Source organism: Trichechus manatus, unplaced genomic scaffold (genome assembly GCF_000243295.1).
Source record: "Trichechus manatus latirostris isolate Lorelei unplaced genomic scaffold, TriManLat1.0 scaffold00070, whole genome shotgun sequence".
NCBI lineage: Eukaryota > Metazoa > Chordata > Mammalia > Sirenia > Trichechidae > Trichechus > Trichechus manatus.
Genome location: NW_004444006.1, coordinates 9,751,131 through 9,764,857, shown reverse-complemented (window position 1 = coordinate 9,764,857; position 13,727 = coordinate 9,751,131). Strand labels below are relative to the sequence as shown.

Sequence of the window (13,727 nt, the reverse complement as noted above, 5' to 3'; positions counted from 1 at the left end):
ACTGCCCTGACAGGGAATACAACAGAGAGTCCCTGATGGAGCAGGAGAAAAGTGGGGTGCAGAACTCAAATTCTAGTAAAAAGACCAGACTTAATGGTTTAATTGAGACTGGAGGGACCCTGGAAGATGTTGCCCCCGGGCTCTGTTAGCCCAGAACTAAAACCATTGCTGAGGCTGACTCTTCAAAGATTAGACTGGACTATGGGACATAAAATGATACTCGTAAAGAGTATGCTTCTTAGCTCAAGTAGATACATGAGATTAAATGAGCAGCTCTCACATCTGGAGACGAGGTGAGAAGGCAGAGAGGGTTGAATGGACACGGGAGATACGGTGTGAATAGAAAGAGTGTGCTGTCACAGTATAGGGAGAGCAAGTAGGGTCACAAAACAAAGTATGTATAAATTTTTGTATGAGATACTAACTTGAATTGTAAACTTTCACTTAAAGCATAACAATAATAAAAAAAATTCTTCCTCTCTCTTGGGTCTGTTTTTAGTCCATTGACATATTCATCTCCCTCTAGTTATCCTATATAACTCTTTCCTTTCTCATCAGACTTCCACTTGTCACTATTCCATTCATTCTGTAGTCCTTTACATTCTGACTTCTTCCTTACTCTTCTGAAAATGCTTTTGCTTAAGTTACCAATGACCTTTTTATTGCCTAACTCAGTAGATAATTTTAAATCTGTATCTTAGTGGATCTTTCTATTCCCTTTGACATTATTGGTCATTTATCCTCCTGCAAAATCTTAAGTCCCATGTCTTCTGTGATACCATACTCCTGAATCTTCTTGAACCTGTATTAAGTAAGTACTTTTCTATCTCATTCAGGGCTTCCTCTTTTCTTTATTCATTAGCAGTTGGTGTTCCTGAGAGTTCTGTCCTTAATCCACTGCTGTTCTTACTCTGTATATTTTTTCCTGTCTCTCGGCTCCTCCTATTCTAAACCTTTTCCTTTTTCCTACCTCCTCACTTCTTCCCTCATTCTTAGAAAATGTTTGCATCTCCTATACCACAAAGAAAATATAAGCCATGAGAGAAGAACCCCACCCCTACCCCCAGGTGTTTCTTCATCTGCCCATTCCCTGTACGTTGGAATTTCTCAAGATTATGTTTTAGATCCTCTTCTCTTCTCTATAGATCTCCTTGACCCATCTTGTCTCTTCCTATACTGATGACTCCTGAATCTATGTCAGCTCCCTTTTAGATAGCCCCGTTTGGGTGTCTTGCCTGCACTTTTAAACTCAACGTGTCTAAAATTCATCAGCTGCACCCTCCTAGCACTACACCATCCATACCTGCTTTTCCTCCTATGTGTACCACCGTCCTCCCAGTTACACAAATAAACACCCTAGGAGTCATTATCAATATCTCCCTCTCTCTTCCCCCTGTAATCAGTTAACAAGTCCTGGGTTCTTTACCTCATAAATATTTCTGAAATCTGTCTAGTTCTCTGCAGTACCAGTGTGTGAAAAGGCCGGTGTCGTGGCATCGGTCCTCCTCTAACTTCAGTGGGGAGGAGAGACAATCAAGATCAGTATTATCATCCCAAGGCTGATTCCTATGAGATGTAGGTCAGACATACCTCCTCTCTCCTCCCTTTTCACCAATTCTGACACCAGCCGTCTTTCCCACGGCACTCTCTACTTCTCTGCTGGATTTAATAATTCATTGCACTGGCCACACAGAACTCACAGACAATACTCACGATTATGGGGTTTATTAGGGCAGTAACAGGTTACAATTCAGGATCAGAATCAACAGGCTACAACTCAGGATCAGGATCAGGAAGCATGTAGGCAAAGTCTCGCTTCTTCAGTGCAAGACAGCGCTCTCAGCTCCTCTCAGCCATGCAGGGTTCCTCTTGGCCCCTGAGGACAGGCTGTACTCGGCCCCCTCAGGGCAGGTTCTTCTTGGCCCCCTAATGATAGGCTCCTCTCAGTCCCCTTAGGATAGGCCTCCTCTCAGCCCTTGGCCCTGGGTCCTGCTCGGGCCTGGCCTTTGCCTTGCTAGGGCAAGTGTTAGGAAGCTCTTTAGCTCCACCAATAAGTGCCCAGAAGCACCCCACTCCGCCAGGAAGCCTCCTGTCCAAAGATACTCAGTTCTGTTGCTCCATGGGTTGGCGCGCCCACTGTAGCTTCCTTGTTCCATGTGCTGGGAAGCCAACTGCACTGTCTCGTGCCAGTCTCCTGGTTCTGCTGCTGTTTCTCTGCCACTCTTGCTGCTGCTTCTCTGCCATGTTTGCAGCGATTTCTCTCCATCTCTAGTGTTACAGCTCTGTCTCTCTTTCCATGGGTCTAAGGGGTTCTCAGCTCAGGAACCCCGGGTCTAAAGGACACACTCCATTCTTGGCTCTTCTTTCTTGGTGGTAGTGAGGTCCCCTTTCCAGCCTCTGGGTTTGACTCTCTTTTAAGCCTAGTGATCCTAATCTAAGTAATCAACATCTCTCCCTTGCATTACTGCAGTCACTTTTTAACTGTTCTCCCTGTCTTCAGCCTAGGTCCACTATAGTCTTTCCATCTAGTCTTTAAACAGCAGCTTGAGTATGTTCTTTTTAAGAGGTAGATATGGGCATACTACTTCCCTGATTAAAAATCTGCAGGGACTTTTTATTGCCAGTCTTCTTAACATGGTTTACAAGGGTCTTTATGATCTGGCCCCTAACCCCTCTCCAGTTTTATTTCTTATCACTGTCCTTTCACACTCCATGCTCCTGCTATAAAGAACTTTTTATAATTCCTAGATCTTCCTTGTTTTATGCTGGCTTTATCCCTTGGACTTCTGCACATGCCATTCCTTCTGTCTGGAATAGTTTCTCCTTCACTTTTATCATCATCTTTACCAGGTTGACTATACTATTCAGCCCTGTGCAGGACTCAATATCAGTGTCATTTTCTCCAGGAAGGGATGATGTCTGTCTTTGTATCCCCTGCATTGGCAGTACCTACCACATAGTCAAGGAGCCCTGGTGGTGCAGTATTTAAGCACTTGGCTGCTAACCGAAGGTCGATAGTTTGAACCCACCAGCTGCTCCATAGGAGAAAGATGTGGTAATCTGCTTCCATAGAGATTAGAGCCTTAGAAACCCTTTGGAGCAGTTCAGCTCTGTCCTATAGGGTTGCTATGAGTCAGAATCATCTCAACGGCAGTGAGTTTGGCTTTTTTGGTTTTAACACATAGTCACCATGAGTCAGAGCTGACTCAATAGCAACTAACAACAACAACGAACACATAAAAACCAACCAAACCAGTTGCCATCAAGTTGACGCCAACTCATAGTGACCCTATGTGTGTCAGAGTAGAACTGTGCTCCACAGGGTTTTCAATGGCTCATTTTTGGAAGTAAATTGCCAAGCCTTTCTTCCGACGTGCCTCTGGGTGGATTTGAACCACCAACCTTTCAGTTGGTAGTCAAGCACTTAACCGTTTGCATCACCCAGGGACTCCTAACAAGGACATAGGATGCAGTAAATTAGTATTTTCTAAGTATTTTATAAAACATAAACAAAAAGCAGAGATGCTGGGGTTGAAATGCTCCTGGAGCCTCAGAGTATTTTTCACTTGCCTCTCCTTCAGTCCTATCTACTCCCACTACCAACCACAGTGGCCCCTGCAGAACCTCTAAGCTCAGTAGAACAGTTTGAAAATCACTGCCCAAGGATAAAATACATGATCCTTAAAGTGACACATAATGCCCTCCATGATGATCTAGCTCCTGTCTACCTTTCTAGATTCATTTTTTGCCACTATGCAAGGTATGTCATGCTATAGCATATATTGCGGTGTATGGAGTTTCCCCTCCCCCAAATCGTATTCTTTCTCATCTCTATGCTTTATGTTTATGCCAGACCCTCTTCCTAGAATGACCTTCCCTATTCCTGTCCCCTTATTTCTCCTGGTTAACTGTTACTCATCTTTTCAGACTCAGCTTAGGCATCACCTCTTTTAGGAAGCCTTTTCTGAAACCACCTCTCTACCCAGCCCCATACTGGATAGGTGTCACTCCTGGCTGGTCTCATAATTTGTGCATATCTTTATCTTGCAAGTTATTTTATAATCAATTTGTGTTAGCCACTTATATTACAGTGTGAGCTCTTTAAGGGAGAGACTAACTTATTCATCTCTGTATCTCTAGTGCCTAACATAGTACCTCACCCATTAAGGTGCTCAGTAAATGTTTATTGATTGGATGGGTGACCACATGTAGTTTTCTGGATTCTTCTCAGCCCATTATCATTCTCTGAACATTTTTCCCTGGAGAATCTCCTTCATTTTCATGTTTCCAGTTAGAAGTAATCAAGATGGTGTTACGTCCAGGGGTCTCTATAATCCCCATATCCTGCCCCAGACCACAGCAACCCATCACCATGAGGTTCCCAACATAGAAAAATACACAAAAGATAATGGAATAGGAAAGCAAATTAGAACTTTGTTAACTAGACTTTTGTTTTTTTTTTAAGAGAAGTGAACAAATAGAAAACAGCTAGCAAGTTGGTATATTTTTTTTATTGTACTTTAGATGAAGGTTTACAGAACAAATAGTTTCTCATTAAACAGTTAGTACACATATTGTTTTATGACATTGGTTAACAACCCCATGACATGTCAACACTCTCCCTTCTCGACCTTGAGTTCCCTATTACCAGCTTTCCTGTCCCCTCCTGCCTTCTAGTCCTTGTCCCTGGGCTGTTGTGCCCCTTTAGTCTTGTTTTGTTTTATGGGGCTGTCTAATCTTTGGCTGAAGGGTGAACCTCGGGAGTGACTTCATTTCTGAGCTAAAAGTGTGTCCCGGGCCATACTCTTGGAGTGTTAACTAGACTTTTGTCCCGAAAACCCAACATAGAGAATTCTGGTAAGCTGGAATGAGCCAAGTGCTGCATTCTCTTTTTCATAAACCCAGTCCAACACATCTACCAGTTCTAGAGGAGCAGGAGTAGAGAGCATATTTAGAGAGCATGTTTGCCCCTGGTGTTTAGTGTCAAGCCAACTGAGGCCTCACTTGGATCATTGGCCCCAGCCAGGTATCTGTCACTTAGAGGGAAAGTGAAGAGAAGAGTCAGGGAGCTGGCCTGGCCTCCTCCCTTGTGAGTAGGCTTACCACTTCTGTGATATGAGTACAAGAGGAAAAAAAGGGAGCTGTCCAGGGTCTAGAGGAGTCTTACTTCCATCCCCTACCCCCCAAAATCTCACACGCAATTTCAACTATTGTACCTCCTCTGTATTGATGACGTAAACCTTTATCCCCAACTCATCTTGCCTTCTGCCATTCTCTGGCTATAGGGCAATTCTATCATTAAGGTCTTTTTTATTGCTCTCACATTCCTGACCCTAATCTTAAGTGTACTGATATGAAAGAGCCTGGGGAATCAACTTCTGCCAATGCTATAACAAACCTCATGATGGATTTTACCTGTTTAAAAATGGAATCCCTGATATAAAGGAGCACATAGGTCCCTACTCAAAAAAACGAATCTAGTACCCTACTTGAGATCGTTTTCCCTTTTCGTTTGGATTAATATTGCTTAGTACCTGGCACAATACCTGTTTCATCAAGATTCCTCAATTATTGTTAATTTCTTCCACTTTTTTTTTTCTTCCCTTCAAAGGAAATCATGTGGCTTTAGAGCTTTTAGGTTCCAGTTGGGAAAAAAAAAATCTGTTGACATAGTGTTCTTTCTTTCCTGTAGTGTCAATTCTAGCTGAGACAGAAGAGATCAAGGCCATTTTGAAGGACAAAGGAGTTGATGTGGAGACCATTGCTGAGGTATACCCCATCAGAGTCCAACCAGCTCGGATTCTCAGCCACATTTATTCCAGCTTAGGTAAGGCAAGCCTGCTAGAATCAAAACATTATTTAAGACAGGCTGCTTTCTTTCCTTTTTTTCCCCCTTGATCTTACATTGTTTTATTAACCTGTATCTCACAAGGAATTTAATGTTTCTGGAATCCAAGTTTCCAAGCCTGTGTATCCTGGGCAGGCTTGTTAATTTTAGGTGTGCTGTGTACCCTTTTGAGCCCTGGTGGCGCAGTGGTTAAGAGCTCAGCTGCTAACCAAAAGGTCGACAATTTGAATTCAGCAGCCGCTCCTTGGACACCCTATGGGGCAATTCTCTTTTGTCCTATAGGGTTGCAATGACTCAGAATCGACTCGATGGCAGCGGGTTTGGTTTTTCTTATGTATCCTTTGGTACATAGGGCATGACTGTTATCATGCTATATTGCATTTTAATTCCAGGTGTGTGCTTAACTAACATATTCTCCCCTTTCTTGGGAGAATCTACCTGCATCATATCAGTTCTCTCCAACAAACAGAAACAAACTCTTTACTTCTTACTGTTTCAAAGCCTAGACTCCTTTTTGGGCTGCTTATTAAGTTCTTATTTCCTAGCCAAAGGAAATAAGGACTGATGGGTCCTGCTGAGTTTAATGAATGATCTAACGTTTTGGGAACTCAAGTAACAAGCTACATTTATTTTCCTGATATGATCTTTCACTTGCTTTATTCATTCATTCATAAGCATTTGTTGCTCACTTATTACGTTCTAGGTACTAGGCTAGACTTTGCAGGATGAATAGACATGTAACCAAATAATTATAGTACACCCTGATAAATGCTGTAACAATGGTGTTATTTGCAAAGTACAATTGAAACACAGAGGAGAGAGAGGATAGCTTACCTGGGGAAGTCAAGGAAGGCATGATAGATGAGGCAAACTTGATGACTTATCACTCAAATGAGTGAATTCTATTATTGCATCAGTTTCACAATACCAAAATTGCTTTAAGCATACATTTAATCATAGCCATAATTCCACTAAGGAAAAAGATTTCCTCACCAAGTGTATTCATTTACATGTGCTAATTAAACAGAATTCTCTGGCTCCCCTCAAACACTGAGTATTCTATGTCTTTCAGTTCCATAATGTTTTTAAAACTTTTTTTTAAATTATGAGATTAATCAACTTTATGAATGTAAGAACTCAATAAATATTAAGCTCAACATTATATAATGCTGGTTCTTTTTTAAGCTGTTAGCGTGCGTAAATACATTTTCATAGTTATATTCAGTCTATACATGTTACCTTGTGTTCTGTTTTTTACTTTTTATTTCATATAAATATTTTCATATATTGAAATAGCTTTGTGTTATTCCATTGCATTATAATAATTGTTCCCTTATTGTGTAGTTGAATTGTTTCCAAAATTTTTATGTTTCTACAAGCACCTTTATATAGATCACTTTTTCCTTTTTGTAATTTGTTTGGAGTATATTCCCAGAAATGGAATTCTGGATAAAAGTGTATGAACGGCTTTGTAGATCTTATTGTATATTACTAAATTATTCTTTAGAAACAGCTACCAGTTTATAGTGATCCAACTAAATGCTATAGTGTCACTATATTTTTATTTTTACTGCCCAACCAACATTGAGTTTTTATCATTTATTTTCATTAGATTAATGGTTTTAATATGTATAAATTATTTTAATTTCCTTTCTTAAATTTCCAGTTAGGCTATACATTTTCCATTTTGTTTCACTTCTTGTTTCTTTTGAAACTCTGACTCTTTTTGCCTGCTTATCTAGTTGGCGCTGTGCATTTTCACATACATTTATCAATTATTTAAGTACATTTTATAGCAAGCTTTAGTCAATGAGGTTTATAATGTATATATTTCCTATTCTGTTACTTTCTTTTAGATAATTAATTTCATTTGCCTTTGTGCAAGTTTTTAAAAATCAAATACATTCATTTGATCAGATATATCTTTCATTTCTTCAGGAATTGTAAATTTTATCTCCTTGCTTCATCTTGCTTCATCATGCTATTCTTGTTCTCTCCCATTTTAATAATTTTTAACTTACCTGAATACGAAATTGATATGTATGTGCTGACTGCAGGGAACAGGAATATAGAGAAAAGCCCAAAAGAAAAAGATAAAATCACCTATAATTCTGCTCAAAGAAAACCACTGTTTTTATTTTGATGTATTTGTTTCTAAACTTTTTTTTAAACAATAAAAACATACCTGTTTTTTAAAAAAGCAGTGTCAAAAAGCACACTTTGCAAACTATTTTTTGTCACGTAACAATAACACGATGAGCCATGTTCCATTTTGTTAAATAGCCTCGTACTACACTACTTTAATGGCTGTGTTAGCATAACATCTTCATCTTTTTGGCCATATGGAGGATAAACTTGTTTTCATAAATTAAGTAGCCTTTTTTTTTTCTATTTTTAAGATTGTCTACTTATATTCTTTTGCCATATTTCTACTAGGCAATCGTCTTTTTCTTATTGATTTCTAAGAGGTTTTTTAAGATGTTACACATTGTCTTCCACTTGTTTTCATAACATTTTTCTATTTTATTGTTTGTCTTTGCTTTTGACTTGTAGAAGTTTACATTTTAATGTGGTAAAATTTTCTCCATTTTTGGTTTCTTCCTTCACTGTTATGCTTAAAAAAATAGACCCTTCCCTAGGTCAAATATATTTTCGTTATGTTTTCTCTTAGTTCTTTATAACTGCAGTTTTACAGTTAGCTCTTCACTTAGTCTAAAATTTTAATTTTAGTTTATCCTATGAGGTAGGAATCTAAGTCTTTGACAAATAATTACTCAGTTATTCTAGCACTACTGATTGAATAATTTTTCCCATATCCACTATTTTGAAATACCACTTTGATCATTTAGGATATATATATATAAACTTACATGTGTGTATATATGTATGTTTCTGACTTTCTTTGGGGGTCTGTAGATGGCTATTTTTATTTTTCTAGTACTATATCTTTTAAATTATCATAGCTTCAACCTCACTAGTGATTGGGGAAATGTAAGATAAAACAACAATGAATTGCAATTTTTTTACCCATGAGTTTTGCAAAAGTTAAGATGGATAATATCCAGTGCTGGTGAATATGTGAATAAATAGACACTCTCAACATTGTAAATCAGAAGCATTTTGGCATTGCCTAGAAACATTTTTAATGCACATACTTTTGATCAACAATCTTCTAGGAATCTGTCCTATGTAACACTCATACAAATGTACAAGGAATATGTACAAGAATGTTTGTTACAATCTATTTTCTAATGGCTAAAAATAAAAACAAGTGAATGCCTGTAAGTAAGAATGGTTGAATTATGGTACGTCCATACAATAAAATATTATGCAGCAATTGAAAAGAATAGAGTAGACTTCTGTTTCCAGCTATGATAGAATAGCTTTTATCAGACTAACCCTCATACGGAGAACAACTACAAAGGCTGGATATTGAAGATAAAGGTATATGAAGGCATCAGAGAGAATTAAGACAGCCAGGACTTCAGAAGCCAAATACCTGGAGAGAAGGGGACCACAGAGAAGTAAGCTTATCATTCTATGTTCAGTTTCCCTTTAAGGCATTTGCTGATTCTTAAGCTGTGCCTGCATGGGGTGAGGGGCCAAGAAACCAAGGAGAAAGCCTCACTGCGGTAGGGGCACAAAAATTGCATTTCAGGACCTTTCAGTGTAGAAGGGGCTGTGGTAAAAAAAGAAAAAAAAAAAAACTCTGGCTTTCTATTGAAACCCTTAGAGGGCTACACCCTAGGAGTAAGGGCAAACCAGAAATAAATTAGCCCTCAGAAAGCCTCAAAAACAAAGCTTGAACGCAATCTTCTGAATCCCTAGTTGAACCAAGGTGATCTGATATAGAGTATCTGCCTGCCAAAATAAGCTGTATCCTTTCTGGAGGAAAATAATATCATCCAGAGTCTCTATAATTCTTAACACACTGTGTTCAGGATTAAATAAAAAACTACCAGATATGTGACAAAAGTTGTGTGATAACTTTTGCCACATATCTGGTAGTTTTTTTTTACTATTAAAGATACATTTACAACAATGATTAAAAAAAAAAGAGTAGCTGCTGAGACTGATAAGTATAGCCAAAAACCTGATGGGATTTGGTTTTTTGATTTGGAGGTTTAGGGTCATGGTTTCATAGGACATCATAGTTAATTGGATTAATAACGTGTTTAGTGCTTGTCATGGATTGAATTGTGTCCCCCAAAAATATGTGTCAACTTGGCTAGGCCATGATTCCCAGTGTTGTGTGATTGTCTACCATTTTGTCATCTGATGTGATTTTCCTATGTGTTGTAAATCCTGCCTGTATGATGTTAATGAGGCAGGATTAGGGCAGTTATGTTAATTACAGGACTCAGTCTACAAGATAAGGTTGTGTTTAAGTCAGTCTCTTTGAGATGTAAAAGAAAGAAGCCAGCAGAGGGACAGGGGGCCTCATACCACCCAGAAAGTAGAGCCAGGAGCATGCATCCTTTGGACCCAGGGTCCCTGCACTGAGAGGCTCCTAGAGCAATGGAAGATTGATGAGAAGGGCCTTCCCCCAGAGCCCACAGAGAGAGAAAGCCTTCCGCTGGAGCTGACACCCTGAATTTGGACTTTTAGCCTCCTAAACTGTGAGAGAATAAATTTCTGTTTGCTAAAGCCATCCACTTATGGTATTTCTTTATAGCAGCACTAGATAGCTAAGACAGTGCTTGTATTCTACATCCTAGTTCGATGCATAGTGCTTAGGGTCTTAAAAGCTTGCAAGCAGCCATCCAAGGCACAACAATTGGTCTCTGTTTGCCTGGAACAACAGAGGTAAAAGGAGAGTCAGGAATAGGAGGAGGATGTGGAATGTGTGACTAATTGCCTCCATGAACAACTGCGTCCTTTGCCATGAGACCAGAAGAACTGGATGGCGCCCAGCTACCATTACTGAACATTTTGAGCAAAGATTCCTTAGAAGAATCCTGATTAAAAGGGGGAAAATGCAGAACACAATGTCAAATTCTCATGGACTCCAGACTTCCTGGAGCCATGAATGTTGGATGAACCCCTGAAACTATTGCACTGAGAAAATCTTTAAACCTTAAACCAAAAATGTCCCCTGAAGTCTTCTTAAAACCAAACAATAGTTTAGCTTAACTAGTAAAAAATGTCTGCCTTGAGCATTAAGCTCTTTTAAGAACTGTCTATATGGGATCAAACTGACAGCAAGTTGAAAGATTAGATAGGAACCTTAAGGGACAGTGAATTTATTTTAATGGGGGAGAAACAACTCAGAAAAGGAGGATAAGAATGGTTGCACAACTTGAAGAATGTATTTAATGTCACTAAATTGTACATATAGAGACTGTTGAATTGGTGTATGTTTTGTTGAGTATATTCTCAGCAACAACAGCAAGATAAATAAAAGTTTAAAAAATGTTTAAAAATTACCAGATGCGCTAAGAAACCAAATGAATAAAAGCCAAAAGAAGAAAACACATCCAAAACATAAATACAGGTAATTCACATTTTGAGGTTTTCAGACTGGACTTTTAAAAACTGTGTTATGTGTTCAAGAAAATAGATTACAAAATGAAATTCACCAGAGATTTGGAATCTATAAAAAAAATTTTAGAAAAGGATCAAATGGAAGTCTTTGTTGTTGTTGTTGTTAGGTGTCATCAAGTAGGTTCCAACTCATAATGACCCTATGTACAACAGAACAAAACACTTCCCAGTCCTCTGCCATCCTCTAGAACTGAAAAATATAATAACTGAAATTAAGAATGCCATAGATGGGATTAACAGCATGTTAAATATAGCAGAAGAGAGGAGTTAATAAACTAAAAGATAGGTCAGTAGAAAATAGCTAGATTTAAGCACAGGAAAAAGGATGGAAAATTGAAAGAGCATATGAGACAGAGATGGTGAAAGTTCTGGAATTCAAGAAGCATAGGAAAAAATGGGATAGAAATTATACTTGAAGAGATAATGGCTAAGAATTTTCCCAAACTGTTATGGATTGAATTGTGTCCCCTGCAAAAAATATGTGGTGTAATCCCTAACCTCTGTGCCTTTGGTTATAATCTCATTTGGGAATGGGTTGTCTTTGTGATGTTAATGAGACAGGATTAGTGTAGGGTGTGTCTTGAGTCAATCTCTTCTGAGATATAAAAGAGATTAAACAAACAAGTGAGCTAGCAGAGATGGGGAAAGGGAGATGCCGGGCCATATAAAGATTGCCCAGGAGTAGATGCTCAGAAGAGGAAAGTTCATTCCTCCAGAGCCGACAAGAGAGAAAGCCTTCCCCTAGAGCCAGTACCCTAAATTTGGACTTCTAACCTCCTAATCTGTGAGAAAATATATTTTTGTTTGTTAAAGCCATCCACTTATGGTATTTCTGTTATAGCAGCACTGGATAACTAAGACACTGACTAAGCATACCAAATTACATATTTAAAAAGGCTGAAAAACTGCAAGATAAATATAAAGAAAACCAAACCTAAGCATATAATAGTCAAACTTATATAAATCAAAACAAAGAGAAAATATGAAAAATAACCAGAGAGAAAAGACACATTATTTTCAAAGGAGCAACAAAAAAACTTAAAGTTGAATTTTAACAGAAACAATGAATGCCACAAAACAACTGAACAGTGTCTATAAAGTGCTGAAAGAAAATAACTGCCAGACTAGACTTCTATATTGATTGAAAATGTCCTTCAGAAATGAAGGTGAGATAAAGGCATTTTCAGATAAATAAAAACTGAGAGAATGTATCACTAGCAGACTCACACTAAAAGAAGTACAAAAGGTAGTTCTTCATGTAGAAGAGAAATATCAGATAGAAGCATGGGAACTCAGGAATCATTGGAATACATGTAGGAATAAAAAGAAATGGAAAGTGTAAATATAAAAGACTATTATAAAAGGTAACAAAAGTAGAAGTAAAATAAATGACAATAATAGCAAAAAAGGCAGGCAGGGGTGAATGGAGTTAATGTTGTAAGGTCCTTGCATGATTCAGGAAGTGATAAAAGTACTAATTTAAGGTAGGTTCTAATGAGTCAAGAAAGCATATTTTAATCTGTAGAGCAGCCTTTCTCAACTAGGGTTCTGTGAGAGAATGAAGCCCTACAGAAAATGGGTGGACCATTTTTTTAGTTTTTCCAAGGATGATACTAGTACCATTTTAAAAACAAAGAAGATAAATACATACAATAGATGTCTTAGAGCTTTAGGGCATAATTCTCTGGTGAAATTCATTTGAGAAGAGCTCCTCTGGAGTAACCATTAAAAGAATAATAAAAGACTGTTTAACAAGTTAATAGAGGGGAAATGATATAATACAACAATTGATCATTGCAAAAGAAGGCAAGAAAAAAGGAAATAAAAGGGACAAATGGAAAGCAAGTAGTAATATGTGAGATTTAAACCCAAATATTCATTAATTACATTAAATTAAAATGGACTAAATACTTAAAAGTCAAAGATTGTCAAGCTGGGATAAAAGTGAAACCCAGCTATATACTATATAAAAGAGACTCACTTGGGCTATAAGGACACAGGTTGAAAGTAAAAGTATGGAAAATAATATGTCATGCAAATGGTAACCCAAAGGAAGCTGATTAACTATGCTAATATCAGACACATAAACCAAAACCAAGAAATACTACTAGAAATAATGAGAGATATTTCATGATGGTAAAGGGGTCAATTCAACAGGTAGCTATAACAATCCTTAAATTTTATATACCTAATAATATAGCCTCAAAATATATATAGCCAAAAACTATGTGTATTTTCACCAAAAAAAAAAGGTCGAGAAGTTAGAGGGTTGATACGTTGTGGGGTTGTTAACCAATGTCATAAAACAACATGTGTACTTCTGTTTCATGAGAAA

The 13,727-nt window shown here is 38.0% G+C and overlaps 1 protein-coding gene across 2 annotated transcripts in view; it reads left to right on the top strand.

Annotated features, from left to right (window-relative positions):
• PHKA1 (phosphorylase kinase regulatory subunit alpha 1) overlaps positions 1–13,727 on the top strand; it is a 167,753-nt gene that overhangs the window by 78,364 nt on the left and 75,662 nt on the right. For both annotated transcript variants that reach the window (XM_004380152.2, XM_004380153.1), the window contains exon 14: positions 5,693–5,827. In XM_004380152.2, coding sequence (XP_004380209.1) covers positions 5,693–5,827 — 135 coding nt within the window. The remainder of the gene's footprint in view (positions 1–5,692; positions 5,828–13,727) is intronic.